Source organism: Typopeltis vanoorti, chromosome 21 (assembly GCF_054136105.1).
Source record: "Typopeltis vanoorti isolate ZY-2024b chromosome 21, IOZ_Tvanoo_1.0, whole genome shotgun sequence".
Lineage (NCBI taxonomy): Eukaryota > Metazoa > Arthropoda > Arachnida > Uropygi > Thelyphonidae > Typopeltis > Typopeltis vanoorti.
The window spans coordinates 80,717,610-80,736,082 of record NC_143569.1 but is presented as its reverse complement, the minus strand read 5'-3'; the positions used below and the strand labels follow the sequence as shown (position 1 = coordinate 80,736,082).

At 36.4% G+C, this 18,473-nt stretch overlaps 1 protein-coding gene across 1 annotated transcript in view; it reads left to right on the top strand.

Moving 5' to 3' along the window:
• Nucleotides 1-18,473, top strand: part of Arl6IP1 (ADP-ribosylation factor-like 6 interacting protein 1) — a 95,913-nt gene that overhangs the window by 9,170 nt on the left and 68,270 nt on the right. Inside the window, exon 2 of the mRNA XM_090410873.1 lies at nucleotides 9,445-9,575. Within this exon, the coding sequence (XP_090266999.1) occupies nucleotides 9,445-9,575 (131 nt within the window). The remainder of the gene's footprint in view (nucleotides 1-9,444; nucleotides 9,576-18,473) is intronic.

Sequence of the window (18,473 nt, the reverse complement as noted above, 5' to 3'; positions counted from 1 at the left end):
ACTCAAAAGTTTACTAATTATATGAAGAGCCAAAGGCTTCAATTCGGCGACATGAACTTATCTAAGTTAAGGGATGTTGCATCCCATATTGTTTCTTAGCCGAATAAGAAACTCAAAGAGTTTCATGCCGAATATAGAAACTATATAAAGTTCGGCGATTCCAAGCGTAAGCAAATACCTGGATAGAGCAGCAACTGACCCGTGAAGGTAGTGCAAGCTGAGGCAACTCATCGAAAGGGTGGAGCAAGATCTGATCACTATTCTTGATATTTACCCATAATGTGAACTTAACTCCTGGGAGCTGTATTATTGTTCAACATTATGAGAGAAGGTCACTACCCAGACTGGTTTCAACCTTTATTGAGATCTCATCAGTGAGTAGGTAGACCTAGTTAATATCAAGTTTGTAGCGAAGAGAATTTACATCCCTTCTATGAGAATTGCCAAGAAGGTGTCCTAATAAATTACTAATTATATGAAGAGCCAAAGGATTCAATTCAGCGACATGAACTTATTTAATTTAAGGGATATTACATCCCATATTGTTTCTTAGCCGAATATAGAAACTATATAAAGTTCGGCGATTCCAAGCGTAAGCAAGGATGAGTTAGAAAACCTAAGTGATTTTTCGTTATCGCTTAAATAAATTTTGAAATTATTTTATTGAGCTCTTCATATTTACACTTAAAATATTCAATGTTTTTGCCTATCAAATGTGGGTGTCTATTCTCCACGTGTCTTCTTAATTTTGCTGGAATTCTTCACATTTGACTCATCTTCATTTACAGTCCAAAACTTAAATAGCTTTCATCATATTTCCTTTTTTTAGGACCATCTTCATTTAATTTCTTGTTTTAAGAGACCCTTCAGGCTTTACTGAAATGGTTGTTTGGCTTGTCAAGGTTCTGGAAGTGGATTGTGAATCAGTTGCAGATGATGCTGAAGAATTTTCATGATCACAATAGATTTTGTGATCGATGATAATTAAAAAATGAATTAAAGAATTTTAATTAATATTTGTCCTTCAACTATGGTATCTTTGGTTAAAAACTAGAAATCTTAAACAGAAAGCTGAACAAACAAAAGAAAAACATGAACATTCTTCTGCAATTTATTTAGAATCCACTTCCAGAACCTTGATGTGCCAAACAGTCATTTCATTACTTATCTAATTTCCATTTGATAAGTAATATGAATGAAGATCTTACACTTTCACTGTGATCATGTAAACTGTCATGTGTAGCTAATTAACAACTGCTAAAAAATAAAATAAAAACATATAGGGAGCAATATCTGGACTTGAAATACAAATTGTGTTCCTATTATGCTATGTTTATTTCATTCAACACTCAACTAAGTCACTTTTTTGAATTAATAATAACTCATTATTTTGAATTGTGTCATCCAATTATGATTGGCTGACTTAGGAATGGGCAAACCACTCACCTAGGTATTACACTTTTGGGAATGGGGACAGATGCCTTGCACTTCAATTCAAAAATGATAAATTATTTGATGCAATAAAAATGATCTATTTATATTTAAATATAAAGAGCCAATAGGCTTTATTTCGGCGATATAAACATTATTCAAATTAAGGGAATATTAAATCCCACATTGTTTTAAAACCGAATAAGAAACTCAAAGATTGGAATCAGAGAGTTTCATGCCGAATATAGTAAACTATAAAAGTATTGGCAGTTACTAGCGTGAGCTAATGCAAGTAGTCCTAGTACGTAGTACAATCTCAGGCAACTCGTTGCAAAGGTGGGAAAAGTTTTGATCGCTGATCTTGGTATTTTCCATAATGTAAAAACACATTTATTTATATTCTTGAATTCAAATTAATCCCACAGAAACCTAGGATTTTCCGTGGGATTCTGGGGAAAACAGTTTGAATACTGTTGGTCTATATATGTGGGATACTAACAGTTAGGTTACAGTCCTAACATACTCTCTCCACGTGTTGAGATCTCCTAACTAGGTGGAAAATTAAAAATTAGTCCATTTTCTAATATTATCTATCCAAGTAATTCTTGGTCACCTCAATTGTTTTGTTTTTTTTTTTTTAATACTAGCATTCAAGCACTCTAGTGCTATTTTAGGTAAACTATCTGTTTTAACCAGTGGCCTAGCTGCAAGAGCTGTTTCCTATGTATTTTAGCAATAATATTTTCCTTCTAACCTTGTCATTTGTTATGTGTGCAGTTTATGGCATCTTCAAAAGTTTTTGTAGCACTTTATCTTGAAGGTCAATAGTCTTTTCTCATCTGCCTTTAGCAATGTTCAACTCTCACATCCATATAGTAAGACAGAGTTAACAAGGTTATTAATGATATAGTCTTGCCGTTAGCTGTATCTTATTGTCCTTCCAAAGCAGCTGTAACCTCTAATGGGCATTAGTTGCTTTAGTAATGCATGCTTTAATATCATGTTTAGACTGGCCATCTGTGTTGTATGTTTATTGCTTCCAAAGTTAGTGAAATTTTTTAAATTTTCATAGGCTTGAAGACATTATTTTTGATTTGTGAATACTGATCTTTAATCTCTAATCACTAAATGCCTTAGAAACTCTGTTAATTCTTGTAACTGATGTTCATTCTTTGCTACTAGGTCAGTCATCAGCAAATCTGATTTTTTCCCCCCACCAACTGTTTTCCAAGACTAAGTTTATAATATATTCCATATATAGGATAAAAAGCATCAGCAAAAGTATGGAGTCTTGATACATGGCGGTTTCTATTTTGAAAGGCTGCTATAGTTGCCACTGATTTCTATTAACATTTCCAAGAAACAGTAAAGAGTTTTAATTAGGTATACTATTTGATTATCACTCATGTTGATGTTTAGTGGAGAGAGCATGCATGCTAGAGATAATTACCTAGGTAAATTTATTTAGCTAATTAGATTATTAAGCCAATAATTTGCATTGATCACCAAGGTATCTTTGTGGGCACTAAGAAATATACTAAACACATGCAGGCATATCACATAAAGGCAAACAGCATGTGAAAGGCAGGATCCTATGGTGATGGGGAGAACCATCATATTGAGACCTTCAGCAGGATTCCATCAGCACACCCATAGAGGATGCTGGTTAATACTGCAATATCCTATCTGCATGCATGTATTTAATATATTTCTGTCTGCCTATGAAGATGCCATGGTGACAAAGTATTGACTTTATAATCTACTTAGCTAAATAAATTTAGTAGTTAACATCCTCTATTTTGAGGATACATCAGTTAAAATGGTGGTACACGATGGCACCAGTTACTTCATGTGCCCAAACCTGTCAGTAATGAGTCTGAAGGATTCCCGATCAACTGGTGTGTAATCTGCTGTCACCTGCTCTGCCAGGTCGTGTCTAGAGAAGAAGTCCGAGTAGTGGTATGTCAGGGGGGGGGGTCACTGTCAAGGTCATGGCATGGAGACTGGTTTCTCTTTATAGAAGTCAAATCCAAGAGTATCTTCTATCACTTATGAAGACTCACAGAAACAATAACAGTGACACTGCAACAAAAGCAAATCCCCTCGTACACTAATCCTATCAAAAATGTCTGATCACAACATACAACCAAGCCAGAATCTCTTCATTATGAACTGACTTTCACATCCACTTTGCTAACATTCATAGCATTAGCACAAATATAAATGACATCCACCATCACTTTCATCCTTCCAGACCAGACATCTTATTCTTGATGGAAGCCCAGATTTCAGTTGCATCTACTGCTGTCCACTTTCAGTGCAAACTACATTCTTCACAGTTTCTTTCACCACAAGGGCTACAACCTGTGCCTTTGTGAAATCTGGCATAGCATGCTAGAGAATGACTCATTTCGAATACCCTGCTTTTAACCTTCTCGGCTCAAGGCTTCCTTGCCTCCATTTAATAACTTTCATTTGTTGCATTTACCAGTCTCCAAACACTGGTAACCACTTGGATTTCTCCCATCTGCATCTCACAAATGATTGACCACATGCAATCCAGCTATCCAAATAATGAGGTCATCTTCTTGGGCAACCTCAACATCCACAATTCCAGCTGGCTTCCCTACTCTGATGCCACTGACCAAGCAGGACGTGAAGCAGGTCTCTGCTATTAGTAATGACCTAGCACAAATTGCACATTTACCTACTAGAATCTCTGTAACCTTCTTCACTTCCCAGATACACCATAGAACTCACCTCTCCTCTCAGCAACTCAGACCACAAACTTGTACAAGTCCCTTCTCCAACCACTCTGCCCTCACACCTCCTGGCACTACAAAGGAGCCACTTGGGATGGACTGAAATTTCTACTCCTCCTTTCCTTGATCTGACTATTGCTTCTACTCACCTGATCCTAACATCTGCTGTAAGCGATTCATAGAAATTATTCTCACTGGTATGAATGCTTTCATCCCCTATTCAACCCATAATCCACATCCACTTTCCAAGCCTTGGTTCAACCAAAAATGTGTCAGACCAGTTGAAACAAAAAAATTCAACTTGCCTCTGCCTATAATCAGTTATCAACAAATCCAAGTCTGATCTTTAAAGGCTACCAGCAGAAACTTGTCTCCTGTCCAGATGGAAGTCGTGCCTTTTGGTTACTTGCTAATGCTGTTGGACAGAACTTCTGCTCTCCTGCACTTTCATTTCTCTCTCATCCTACTGGCACCACTGTTACTTAACTCAGCTGACCTCCTGGCATCACTTTTCCTCAAACTACTGCATGTAGATGAGCAAGGGAAATCATCTCCTACCATACTGGAATTCAAGCACCGTATATCTCCTGTAGTTTTTCAACAAAAAAAAGTCATCAGAAAACTACTAAATAACTTGGATACTAAAAAAGTCTTTGGGTCTTGATGGCATCTCTCCAGTTCTCAAACATTGTGCTCCAGAGCTAACACCCATCCTGCATCATCTCTATAATTTATTATATATCTGGTACTTAACCCAATGGATGAAAGCAATCTTATATCCATCCTATTCCAAAAAAAAAAGCAATAGAAGTCTGCTGTCAAACTATTCTGTAAAATAATGGAGAATGTTATCAATAGACAACTCCTCTGCTACTTCTACCAATTAATCAGTGACCACCAGACGTATTCTGCCATTTAAGATCCATAGCTTATATCACTTGCCACTGGACATGTACCATAGAAAGGTACGGAGAAACTTACTGTCGCCCTCGACATTTCCAAAGCCTTGGACTCTGACATCAAAGCCTACTAAACAAATTGCCATCTTTTGGTCTCCCTGCCACCCTCTATAATTGGCTAGCCAGCTTTCTGTATGGTCATTCTCTTCATGTCATGGTAAATGGCTCCCTCTCTTCAAGCTTCACGACCCATTCTGGACTACTCTCTTTCTCCTGTACATAAATCGCCTACTCACATAGCCATTAAACAAACCATGCAATACTCTGACATCCCAGACTACAAGATTGTCTACAACTAGTGCCTTAAACATTGATCTGCATACTATCCTTCAGTGGGGCAAGGACAACCTTATGTTCAGTGCCACCACTAACCACTAGAAAAGGTGAGACTGTTTTGGTGGCACTGAACATAAGGTTGTCCTTGCCCCACTGAAGGATAGTATGCAGATCAATGTTTAAGAAATTGCAGCTTCCTTACCTTCAATAATACACAAATCACCAGACAAGATCAGATATCTGTTTGGACTGATGCTTACCTCGTCTCTCCTGGCATAAACGCATTACATCAGTAGCCTCCTCAGTAACCAAAAAACTGGTGTTAGCAATGGCTAGTCTATATTTTGTGCAAAAATCCAGCAGATACTTACCATTATTATTACCCTTGCCCTTTACTCCAAATGTTCCCAAAACATTTCTGTATTCCTGCTCTGCTATTTAGATCTCCAACAAGTACCACTTTTTTTCCATTTTCTTTGTCAATTGCTGCTAGTGACTTAAACAATTCCTCCAGTTCTTCCTTAGGCGAACCTTTTGTGGCACAAATAAGTTTCATTGCCCGTTTTCTCATTTTGGAGTTTGCTCACAAAACTCTACTTGAAACTGCCTTCCAATCAAGAATTCATGTTTGGTGTTGAATGCTATCACTACTTCTTTTCCTTGATCATTATTGCCCAAATATAACATCCTATACTTATGATTTAGTAAGATCTCACCTGTTTTTTGTCTTCTTTGTTTCTGTGATGCCAATTATATCTGTGTGGTACTTTTCCAGTTCTTCTGCAAGCTTGGTTTCCTTTCCATTAATACTACTTATATTGATTGTTGCTATCTTCAGTTCTTCTGACATTGGGTTTATTCTTCTTCTTCTGGATGTCTTGAGTCTGTTCCAGTAGCTGACTTTTCACTACCCACTATGGTTCCATGGTGAAAACAGTGGGGACCTTGTTAACTAGGCAAGTCCCCAGCCAGCATGAAATCTCATAATGTTACATCATATTATTTGTAGTTTAAGAAAATAGAGTGTATAATTTATCCCTCTACTAATGGTATGCACCATATGAATGTGAGGATTGGACATGGTTGTGTACCAATTCTTTATATGGTTTGCATATTCTTTAACTATATTACCTTTATATCTTTATCTGATCTTGTTAGTTATATATACCCTACGCACTCATACAAATTTCCCCTTCTTTAAACAAGCTAAATTTAGGCCATTCTTAAATTTAGTCACGTGTAATTTAATTTATGATTAAATTAAATTACACTGCTCTTAAACATATCCTCTGAGACAGTTCACCTGATAAATATTGACAAATTTATATTTTAACTGCGCCAGCCAATACTGAGGATAGACGAGGTTCTTATCCAAGGTTTATTATTGTGTATCACTCTGAGAGTGATACACAATAATAAACTTCCAACAATAAATAAACTAATTCCTGTTCTCTTTATCTTAGCATGCAGTCGTGGCTCTAGATATCAAATTATACTCGCGGGTCCCTCCCGCTAGGTTCGATGGTAATTTTATGAGTGGCTATTTGAATTTAAATAACAAGCTGGACACAGGCAAATGCTATGAAACATTTATTAAATCAAGAAATTATACATGAGAAAACATAAATGCATGGTTAACTATATTGTGTTGCTAGCAAGACCTCAATTTCAATATTAACATTACATTACATGAACAAATTACTTGGACCACTTCTATGTATAATTTAACAAACTTCTAGCTTATGTAGCCTATCCTTTATCACTCAAGTGGTCACTTGTTATATTTCTCAACATATCACAATCATCTCTTCTAGGGAAACATTTCTCTAACAGGGACAGTTCAATGCTAAATTAGGGATGGTTCCTAAAGTTTCTTACAATAAGTCCATTACACAAAATATCCTAAAGATTTCGCACATAAATCTTCAACTGGAAAACAGAATATGACAATCTACATTACTGTTCCTAGAATGACTTTCAGTTCTTTCTTCAGCCTTGTCTGGACATCAAGGCTCCTTTAAGGTCTATAATTCCCTGGGTCACACACACGATAGCTGCATGGCCAGATTCTCTGAATTGGAAAGGCTATGTGCCGCTCAGGACTTTCACTAGTATCGCAGACACACATCTGGATTACCGATGCACGATATAGCATAGCTATCCTGGTCTGAGGAAATTGCTAGCCCTAACTCGCATGCTACGGCAGATGACTCATAACTTCCACGGCCAGCCTAGAATCTTCTCCGCTGGCGGAGACCGAGAACCAACATCCACGAGGTCAGGAAACAGGAACCAAAAAGCCTCGTGTGTGTGTGTGGGTGGGTGGGTGGGTGAGTTGTGGTGTGTATGTGGGGGGGGGGCGTTTACATTGCCCGCTTCAATCTCGGAGATTCATGCACTTCGCCATGTTGTTTATCGCACACCTCCACGTGCACATGCCATGTTTTCTTAGAAAGCGTTCCAGCTTCTTTTTCATATAACTTCACTTTCCCTCCAGCCATGTGTTATTCTGGACGGCTAAAATGTGACCCTTGGACCCTAGCTTATACATTTTGCTTTCTTATAATACATGAACAAATTGCTTTGAATAAATTAATACCCTAAATAGATTTCTTTATTAGACTTCCTGCAAAGCCTCACATGTTAAATATTTCTTCACTTCTATCTTAGTGTTATTTATACATATATATACACGCCGTTCATTGTCAAAACACCATATTCTCTACCTACAGTCAAGGTCAGTTGTTCCTGAATAAATTAATGTTTTGCCCTACTTATTTTTTTGATTATTCAGGACACAACAACATTAGGTCAGAAGTCTCAGTCGGTTTTCTACATTCCTTAAAGGTGATTTGGAGGTTTCCTCCCAGTTATTTGACTTTGACCCTTAAAACCCCTTTTAGAATTGCAAAACCTGTAATTTTGATGGACAAATCTTATCTTTTCAGTTCCTTTCCCCATCTGGGAGAAAGTGACCCAAGAATTTTATAGTTGTGCTGTTTCAGATGAGGAGATGTTTAAATATTTCTGTTATTATCCTGGTTGACAGACAGACTGTTGTTGGTTTGAATACCCATTGTGGAAATGGAGGGCTTTCAGTGGTATAATTTAATTTTCTAGTTTAATACCACCACTCTTCTTACTATACATCTGAAGTGTCTTGAAAAAAAGCTCATGTTTGTTCTTTAAAGCTGGGTTTCTGGATTATATACTTTTATACCGTCCTTTGTACTTATGTACTATAGTTTTTCAACTTTTCTTGAGGGAGATTCGTGTTTATATGAAGTAATCTTTTTTTATATATATATATATATGTGTGTGTATATGTATATATGGTCCCAAAACTTCATTCAATACTTAGTAAACCTAAAGAGAAATATCTTCCAACTCAGTTTCTAGGAGTGTACAAGATTTGATATGATTGTGGAAAGCCATACTCTGGCCAGACTACTAAAATCCATCCTTCTACGTTTTGAAGAACACTGTAGAGATATCTCCTACAACAGGACTAGAGCCAGTGCTCTCTCTCTCTCTCTAGCCACGTTCTCTTTTCAGTTAACTCAGACGAAGGCCGCCAACACATTGTGAATTGGACTCAAACTTCTAACATCCATGTGTGCTATGATGAGCTTGAGAGAAAGATTGTCGAATCTAGAGAAATTCTTCCCATATCAGCAACAGCCTAAGACTGTTGTTGATATGGGACAACAGACGCACACGTTGCCTCTGTTCAGTATTGGCGCACTCGTGACAGCGCTTAGTCTATTTATTTGGAACTCCAGCTCGCATTTTGTTTTCAAACGTGCTACTGTCTTTTGTACTTGTTCTGTTTATGCAATTTTAAGTCTCTGTAATTTTTTATATATTACTTTGATTGTGATACCTGAAGATGTTGATCAGTTCAACAAAACTAGTAAACTAGTAGTATCTTTTGAAATAAACCATGTCATCTCTCAGTATCAGTCATTAAAACTTTTTAATGATATTAATAATATATAATTTATTTATTATTTTAGGAAATAGTAAAACAAGTTAAGAGAAACTTGGAAGGATGGAGAGAAGTTTTATTACCTATTAACTCGGTGCTTATGTGGGAGAAATCTTTCTATCCATGGATATTGGCAGCTGGAGTCACTTTCTTTTTTATGTAAGTAAATTGTCTATCTTTTTAAAATGCTAATTAAAAATATTTTTATTACTTATCTGAAATTAGATTGCTTGAAGAATTTGAAAATACTTGATTAGACTTTTCTGGGTAAACCCCTTGAGTATTCTGTTAGTTCTATTCAAAAAGGAAAGCAGAAGATTCAATGAATGTCCTTCCTTATAGTGACCAGCTATAAAAAATAATTAAGTCTACACATTTGGTCACATTGATACCAGATAATCCTACTGCTCCACTACAAGCACTTTTGGTCACTTCCTTGCCATCAATCCTAACTGTACCATAGATGTTGTTTGTCCTTTAGGCACTTCACATCACAATCTAGCATTGATATATTATCTCATGGAGAAAAATTTATTTATTTTCTCATGAAGCAAAGAAATCATGAAGATTATCTTATCATATTTTCATGATTTCTTAGTTTCATTTCCTGAATTGGGTTATTGTTTCTAGTTTTCTGATCCACACATTTTGGCTGAATGCTCCATTGAAATAATTCTTGTAGGTATGGAAAGATTCATTTAAATTTCACTTTAAATTCTTCTCCTTAACTTTTGTTTCTCCTAAAAGAGTGCCAAGGCTGTTGTAAGATAGGTAGTGGGCTTTCATTAAAATCTGTCTTCTTTCCTACCAGTACTTTCTACCTTACTAGCTTGAAATATTTGCAAGCAAATTATCCACACATCCAAAATATTTTGAAAGGACCAAAAGAAGTAATCTTTCATTGCGTATTGCATCATTACCTATGGAAAAAGTTAATTTCCTGGCCTCTTAATTTTTCTTGGAATTCTTGTATTGACAATCCTAATAAATTCTTTCTAACATTCCAAAAACACAACATTCAGTTCTTTCTGATTTTTCACTTGAAAGAGATTCGAAGAATTTGGCATTTCTTTGGTTCTAAAAGTTCCTTTTATACTCTGTTTTCCCATTAGTATTTATCATGTGTTACTTGAAATATTCTCAGTTAATAAATGATCGCTAGTGTGAATTCCGTGACACTGGATCAACAAAGCGAATTGTGTGTGTTACCTATCTTTAGACAAATACAACAGAAAAATTTGAAACTCAAGTATTTGATATTTTGAAGGCCTAAGCAAGCCCTCAGCTTATGATGTGTGTTGCCAGCTTTCTCTCTGATTGCAGTTAAATGTTATTGTTAAATAGATCTTTATCCTCAAATTGAATTTGAGGATAAAGGATTGAAATTATTGTGCCTGGGTGGTATATTCAGCTTGTGTGCTACAAGAATGTGCAAGTGAACTGACAGTACCTCTGATGAAGTTGTTTAATCTCAGCTTTGACAAGATTCCAAGGGAATGGAAAGAGGATATAAGATAGTTCTATTACATAAATGTTGCTCCAATACAGAAGTAACAAATTAGTATCTCTGGAGTGGTGGTTGAAGTATTGGAAAAGTTGTTAAAAGTAACATTCAGAAATGGGTGGATAGGAATATGATGCTCTAGAGGGCAGCATAGTTTTGTAAAAAGGAGGTCCTACCTCAGTAATTTATTCAATTTTATAATAAAGTTCCAGTGGAATTGGATCAAGGAAATGGTTATATGATGATACTGCTGGACTTTGCAAAAGTATTTGACAGAATACCACATAAATTATTACATAAGTTGAAGCAAATGGGAAAATGGATATGAGGTTGGTGGCATGGACAGGGGTGACTGGTAGACATCAGTGGGTGGTTCACACTAGTCACAAATTCACTTCAATTTCACTCAGAATCAAACCAAATGATGGTGACTAGTTGAGTACCCGAGGACTCGGTACTAGGACCACTACTCTAATTTTTCATTAACATGTTCATTGCCAAACACGCGATATCGCGCGATGCGAGCTCTCACCAAATGGCCGATCAAGCGTTATCGCGTGGACGTCGCTAACTAAATAAAAAAATAATAATAATAAATTTGGCCACCACACGAAATTCCAATTTTCAGCTTGGCAATGAAAGTGTTAAAGATATAATGGAAGTTTTTTGGGGGGGAGGGGGGAGTTGCAGTTGTATGCTAATGATGCAAAACTGGGAAGGGCAATAGTCAGCAATGGTGATGTAAATAATATGTTGCAGGATGATTTAAATAAATTGGCAGTGTGAGCAAAGAACAATGGTTGTCAATTTAATATTGTAAAATGTAAGGTAATGCACTTTGGTATGAAAGGATTACATACTTTGTATCATATTGATGGTGCTAGATTACAGGAAATTGATGAGGATGGGGAATCTGGGAGTGATGGTAGATAGAGTGAAATTCAGAAGCTATATTGCAAGAGTTGGCAAAATAGCTTAGAGCAGGGATGGCCAACCAATGTGCCACTTTTGGCACATGCACCAAAAGTGGCACATTGGACTCCAATGATGATGATAAAAAAGAGCTTATTTATGCAAACTGTATTAATCAAAAACTGAATTTTTATGGGGGGGGGAGCTAAAACTTAATAGTTATATTTAGCAATTTTATTGTTTCGTGCACATCTTTTGCTCATTCACTTGTTTGATCCTGAGGTACCAAGTGTTAGCAATAGTGGTGCGTTGCAGGTTTTTGTCTGTCGGCTTACAATTGATACTCGTGTGCTACGAAGTTATTCTTTGTTCGTCCTTTGTGAACATTTGCAGTTTTTGTACTTTTTCAAAAATTAAGCCTTCTTTTTTATTTTGTTCAGTTATTCATCACAGTGCAAAAGAAAAACAAGGTGATAGTAAGCTTGAATTTAGTCAATAGTGGGAAAATTAGTTCTTATTTATAGCGAATCGATAAGGAAAACTGTTGTGTATTGTTTGTGAAAACACTTTCTCAAATATAAAACATCAGACTGAAATAGAAGGAAAACTGAAGATAGTATTTGGGTCTGAGTTATGGAGAGAATATGTGATGATGAAGGAAGAATTCAATAGAAGATGAAATATGTTGTTAAAAAAAGTTTTGAAAGTTTGGCGATGACAGAAGCATCCTACAAAATGGCTTTAGCATTGGCCAAAAAATTGAATTTGTTAAGCTTCAAATATTTGCAAGATGTCTTGGTGATAAAAATATTGAAAGGAAAGTAGATGAGATTGATCTCTCAAAGCAAACAGTTACAAGACACACTGAGAAACTCTCTCATGATGTTTCTGAGCAACTGAAAGACCTTGTCCATTGCTTTGGATGAATCTACTAGTATATATGATGTAGTCCAGATAAGCATTTTTATAAGAGGAATTGATAATTTTAATGTTTTTGAAGAACTTATCGGTCTTGAATCGCTTCATGGAAAAACAAGAGGAACAGACATATTTGAGAAAGTAAAATCATGCCTAGAAAATTTACAAGTAGATTTGATTCTACCAAACTCATTAGTGTTTGTACTGGCAAAGCACTGTCAAGGATAGGTAAAGCTGCTTGGACTACAACTTTGCTTGAAAACTTTCTGTCATTCTTTAATAAAATATCACTGCATTATACACCAAGAGTCACTGTGTGAAAAAATGTTAAATTTGCAGCATGTTATGTTATATTACTGGTTGTGAAATGCGTAAATAAAATTAAAGCAAGAGGATTAAACAGAAGAGAATTCAAAGAATATCATGAAATGTTGGATTTGGAATATGGTGATCTCGTTCTTCATTGTGAGGTGGGTTGGTTTTCTAGAGGACAGGTTTTAAGTAGATTTGGAAACTGGAAAATACTGTTCATAATTTTCTAGAAGAGAAAAATGAGCTGCCTGAGGAAAGAGCCTTTTTAATGTGATAACAATTGGCTGTTTGATTTAGCATTTTTAGTTCGTTACCAGCCGTCTCAGTGATCTAAATTTGGAACTGCAAAGCAAGAACAAATTATTTCTTAGCTTAGTAAATGATATCAATACATTCAAGATGGAGTTAAAACTGTTTACCTCTCAGTTAGAAAATGAGGATTTGTGCCAGTTACCACACTTAAAAAGAGCAGAGTGAATGAACTGAAGATAATGGGCAATTTTAGAAAATATATTGCAAAAATCAGGTTATTGCAAGAGTCAGTTGAAAGTAATTTTCATGATTTTGCTAAAGAAGAGGACCACATACTTGCATTTATAAACCCATTTTCACTTAGTGAAAATGGGTTTATAAATGCAAGTAAATGCAAAAAATCATGAAGATGCCTAGTAACATACAAATGGAACTTATTGACTTGAAAACAAATCATTATCAAACATGAAATTTGATGAGCTTCCCTCAATCTCAAATGCTTCCAACAATTTCTGGCAAATATTTTCCAGAATTAAGAAAAGTTGCCCAGAGTTATATCTGTCGTTTCGGAATAAAGATATAAACAAGCATTTTCAGCCATTAAAATGATTAAAAACAAAATGAGGTCACAATTCACTGATTCAGATTTGAAGAATTCTCTGCTGCTATCAGTAACTAACTCTAAACATTAAAAGATTGGCAAAATCAAAACAGACTCAAAAGTCTTCAGGTAAGTAATGTTTATCTTGTTTTTATATTAAATCAATATATCACGTCTATATCAACATATTTTTACTGGGAGTTTTTAAGGATACAAGAGCTGTATGGTGCATCTGAACTTGAAATAATTGTTGCATGGAATGTAAAAGGTGGCCGCCCCTGGCTTAGAAGGTTACTTGGATGTGTTGGAGAACACATCGATGACAAGTAAAGATAAAGAGGTTATTATCCCTCTTTATAAGGCTGTGATTTGGCCACATGTTGACTACTGTGCACAAATTTTGTCACCTGCATTTCTAGGGTACCGGAAGGTAGTGGAAAGGATTCGGAGATGAGTGATCAAGCTCGTGACATGTTTTTAGAATGTTCCCTATGAAGATAGATTGAAGATGTATGGGTTGCAAGTGGAGGAGAGGGTATTTGATATAAACTGATAAGTTACTAAAGAGATTCTTTAAAATTAACAAAAAAGAAATTTTTCGATATGTGAAGAGTAGGGGAAAACAAGGGATTACACTAGGACGTTGTCTCAAAGCGTTGTTAGTAATGGTGTGTGGACTAGATTCTTTATTTGGAGAGTGGTGAATGAGTGGAATGGATTGCCAAAGGTGGTTGTCAGTGCTTCAACAAGTGAATAAGTTGGAGATGTATGATAGATATTGTGTTAATTGATAGTGTGATGAGTCTTTTGACTCCATGAAATATCCCTATAAATAATTTAAAAAAAAAAAATTGCCAACTAATGCTGAAGTATAACTCGCTTGTTTTTTCCTTTGCCCATCCTCTTCCTTCTTGTGTATCATTGATTCACTTGACTGCAAATCCTTTCCAGGAAGGTTTTGTTTAATGATAATACATTACATTTTTCTTTCTTGTTTGACAACTGTTCACTATCTAAATCGCATCTTCATTAATTCAACCTCAGTATCTCTTCTAGATAGTGGCCCTTCCCATAATTATTGGATACAAAGGAAATTAACATGAAATCGTTAGTTTCTGTATACAAGTAGCATAGTCATGAATGTAATTCATGCCCAAACTCTGTTTGCATACGCTTGGATCAAGAATAGAACATGAATATAATTTTTTTGGCAAGTTTAATCTGATTTGCAACAAGTGAAAAAAACTTTCCTATGTGTGCTTGTGTGTATACTTAGTGGATGTAAGATACTATAAGATCCAAGTTTCAGTTTCCTAAAACTTTTTTTTTTTTTTTCTGTAAGGTCTCTGATTTGATCTAAACTTTATTAATACTAGTTGAACTCATGGATTGATAATTGAAGGCAAGATTACAGAAAACTGTTGTTATCTTGTCATCTTAAATCCCTATTTGCATTATTGTTTGAAAAAATATTCAAGGTTTTTTTAATTTTTTTTTGTTGTAGAGTTAAAATACCAAATTTTTTGGAATATGGAGGGGGGGGGGTTGACTGATTGTCTACTACAGACAAGCCATTTTATTTTTCGTTTTATTTATTTATTTGGGATTTGTTAAAATTTGAATATTATAAATTTAACATTCCTGCAAAAGGCTGCACATCTGGATCTTTTCCCTTTTTTGCTTTTAAAAAAAAACTTTTCTGTTTTGTTCAGTGGACTATACCATTATATTGGTTGTTCTAATGCTTTTGCGAATACTAATAACGACAAATTTGTTTCTCCTTGTAACTGCCAGTATCCTGACTCTCAGAGTACGTTAAAATTAGTTTCAGTGCCATCTAACACATTTCAGTTGATATTTCAACATAATTGAGATTGCTGATTAGCCAGTTTAAGAAGACTTAGCCAATCCCATAGAAAGATGGAGAATTCATTACAGTAGTTGTCCAGTTTTGTTAAGGAATCCGGCAAATTTGTACTGATCTTAAGAGTATGACATCTGGGTTCTGGCCACATAGATTCACTTGAAGACAAATAGTTGTAAAATCATGTACAAGTATTACAATGATCATATTTTAGTTTTGTAGATTTTGAAAATGAATATCATTTGTCAATTTGGCAAAAGAAAAGCTGCTCAAAATGCTACAGTTATGTGATGTAAATGGAACGTTATACTGAGCTACACAGTCTATATTTGAGTTGGAACTCAGCACTTAGAATTGAAGGAGGTATAGGAAGATGGTTTCATGTTAAATCAGGTGCACATTATCTCCACTATTATTCATTACCTATATGGATCACATTATGAAGCAAAGTGGCATCAGGCCTGATATCAAAATTGGAGATGTTAATCTCAGTTCTTTACATGCAGATGTTATATTTCTAAATAAACCCAGTGCAAGTCTGCAGGATTCCCTCACTAAACTAAATAACTGTGGTAATAAATTTGTTATGAAAATTATTATTATTAAGAGAGACCTCCAGGCAGTCAGACTCATCGAGGGAGGCCACATACTACACACACCAGCTATCATACTTATTCTTGAATTCATTTGCACTGCTTGCACTCACAACATCTAATGGCAATCCATTCCAATCATGCACTACCCTGAGAGAGAAAAATCTAGCCCTCACACCCTTCTTGGCAGCCTTCATTCTCAGCTTCCAAGGGTGCCCTCTCGTCCTTTCCCTACCCTCCAACTGAAATCCTGTATGACCCTTTCAGAAGTTTGTAAGTCTCAATCATATCATATCACCCCTCTTTCTCCTGTTTGCTGCTGTCTGCAGTCTACAAATTCTCAATCTGTCTTCATAATTAGTATTCCACAATCCTGATATCATTTTTAACACTCTCCTTTGTACTCTCTCCAATATATCAGAATCACAGCAGAAAACAGGAGACCAGACTTGCACACAATAGTCCAAGTGAGGTCTTATCAAGGCCTTGTAAAGAGGCAAAATAACATCCTTATCTTTATATGTGAATGTTTGTTTCAGCATTGCAATTATCTTTTGAGTTGTATTTGCAATCTTTGCCACATGGCCCCTAAATTACAACTTCCTATCTATTAACGCTCCAAGATCCCTAGCCTCATCAGTTTCTTCTAGCCTAATCCCACTAATATAATACGACATTGGATATCTAATCGTGCTGAAGTGAATAACTACATTTACTGACATTAAACTGATACCCATTTTCCCATGCCCACAATTCCAGCCTATTCAAATCATTCTGCAAAGACTGCATATCAGCAGCATTCCTGATTACCCTACCTATCTTTGTGTCATCAGCAATTAACTGTATGTCACTTGTCAAATCCTTCCCAATATCGTTAATGTACAGATTGAATAACAGTGGCCCAAGCACTGATCCTTGTGGTACACCTTTTTTTTTTGTACTGGTTACGGGCAGTATTACCCTTACATCATGTCCAGACTTGATATAGGCCTAAGCCTTTACAAGTGTTTTACCCTATGCCTGTTTGAGTTATCATTGTAGTCATTCTCTGGTGACAACGCCATGTCACCAGTGTGCCCTGTAGGGCCCTCAAAGAAAAAACTTTTATATCCCTTTGCGTAAGCCCAAGCTGTTTTGTCCTTATAACTATCTGCACTCTATACGCCATGTAAAGAGATGGTGGCACTGGTAAACCTCGGAGTTGCCCCATGCTCCTCCCGTATCTTACTAACTAGATCTTGATTATTTTTATAATAATTTACTTTATTATTATGGTTATAGGCTAGTGGACGCTCTGTTCCCGCCACCTGAGCATCAACTACCCAAACGTCACCATCTCTTTTAATCACTAAGTCTTGCTTACACAAATCCGCAGTGGGCCTATAATGTGGTTCCACTGCAGTCTCCCAACCTTTGTTCTTAAAGCTGTTGTTCAGAATGGAGACCATGGAATCATGCCTCCTCACGTGGACCCCATGGGTGCGGAAGCAACACTGGGCTATATGAGACAATGTCTCACTGTAATGGCAACCAGCCCTACAGTTGGAGTTGTCACTATCCCATTGAGCTGTGCGGGCTCGGGTAGGCAGGGCATTGACCCTCATCCTGATAAGGTCAATATACTCGAACCCAGGGAGGAGTCTGGTGCATCCCTTACCCAATCATGCTGGGGAGGCATCAGAAATGACTTTTAAAGGAGCACCTCATCTCTTGTGTTCTGCGGGTGCTGACTTGATTAAAGTACCTCGAGAATGGGACTTTAGCCCGCCTAAAGTCTTCTTGTATTAATGGGCTATAGAAAGCCTCTCTGCATATGGGAGAAGAAGATGGTTCTGACTGCGCGATTCTTGACAGCCGCAGGCGTGGGATCAGCCATCTAAGTGATGGAATCCCAAGCCCACCATCCTTCACCCTCGCATGGAAATATGCAGTAGGAGTGTCAAGTGGCAGTTGGAGCTATGATCTCATGGCTGAACGGATAGCCCTGTCCATTTGGGACAGTACCGAGGTATATGTCCTACCAAGCACCAACTTGTAAAAGTAAGGTAGGAGATAGTAGGAAAGGAGAAATAGTCTTTGCTGGGGCTTGAGAGGAGCTTTC